Source organism: Oryzias melastigma, unplaced genomic scaffold (genome assembly GCF_002922805.2).
Source record: "Oryzias melastigma strain HK-1 unplaced genomic scaffold, ASM292280v2 sc02567, whole genome shotgun sequence".
Classification (NCBI taxonomy): Eukaryota; Metazoa; Chordata; class Actinopteri; order Beloniformes; family Adrianichthyidae; genus Oryzias; species Oryzias melastigma.
Genome location: NW_023419140.1, coordinates 2,161 through 3,306, shown reverse-complemented (window position 1 = coordinate 3,306; position 1,146 = coordinate 2,161). Strand labels below are relative to the sequence as shown.

At 28.3% G+C, this 1,146-nt stretch overlaps 1 protein-coding gene across 1 annotated transcript in view; it reads right to left on the bottom strand.

Moving 5' to 3' along the window:
* LOC112138317 (cytochrome P450 2J2) overlaps positions 1 to 1,146 on the bottom strand; it is a gene marked incomplete at its 3' end in the record, with an annotated part of 3,085 nt that continues 1,939 nt past the window's right edge. The window contains 1 exon segment of the mRNA XM_024260879.2: positions 1 to 30. Coding sequence (XP_024116647.1) covers positions 1 to 30 — 30 coding nt within the window.

Genomic DNA, 1,146 nt, shown 5'->3' with positions numbered 1-1,146 from the left:
CTTCATCAGCCAAGGAAACGAGTTGAAGAGCTGCATGTGAAAAAGGGAGTTAGGGTACTGTATGTTTATGCTTCAGAAAACATTTGGTAAAAGTTTAGTAAACTCTTTTAGTAAATATGTGTAGATATTGTCTGGAAACACTAAAACCAAAACGAGAAAGTTGGGACTTTGGCTTGAAAAATGAGATTTTGATTCAATCTGGATTGTAATGAAAGGCTGGAGTAAATAGAAATCCTCTATTGTGAATGTATCATGTTTTTGCGAGAAGAAACATTTTCAACTTATGTCCATTTCCAAAATTAAATTATATTTATAGTTATTTTGTATAATTTGGATGAAAGTAGGCAAGAAACTAGATGACCATACGGTACATAAGTTCATACAGAAAAAATGACTTAGCTCTTTTTGCTTTCTATCTTTTGTCACAATTTTAATAAATTAATTTCCTTATGTTCAGATCCTCTAAAAACTGCTAAGATAGACATCAACGTCCTTAAGATAATCTTCAAATTTTCTTCTTTCACAATTGTTGACATAATCAAGAAAATACATTCATTTATTTTTATTTATCAAAAATCATTGAAGAAAACGACAAAAAATATGAGTTTGGTCCCCAGTGAAAACTGTTAATGGGAAAAAGGTACTTCGCTTTTTAACCTGAGTCCTTGTGTAAATTACTGAGTCATTATCCAGGGTTTGTATTTTTTTAGATAAAAATATTTTTTGTTAAAACATATCAGCAGCTTTTTTGTTTGTCATTTCAGTGATTTCCAAATAAAGTGAGAAAAAAATGCATATGCAAATGTAAGAAAAGGCTCTTGTATTTTTTTAGCTATATATATATAAAATAACTCATTGAAAAGCTAGCTGTTTGCTTACAAATAGTACAAATTACAAATTTCCAAAATGTAAAAAGCTCATATATTTAAAAACTATACTATTTAACAGTGAAGTAAAATCAAATTTACTCAAAAAAGTTTTTGATTTGAGCTAAAATCTGGTCAAATTCCTGTCTCGATAAATAGGGGTAAAATACAGCAATGATAATGATCACATGATATGGTTTGGCAGCATAGATGTTTTTTTTCTTTAAGTTTTTTTATTTTTCTTTTTTTTAATTGGTGAGTAATGATTGGCTAAATTCAT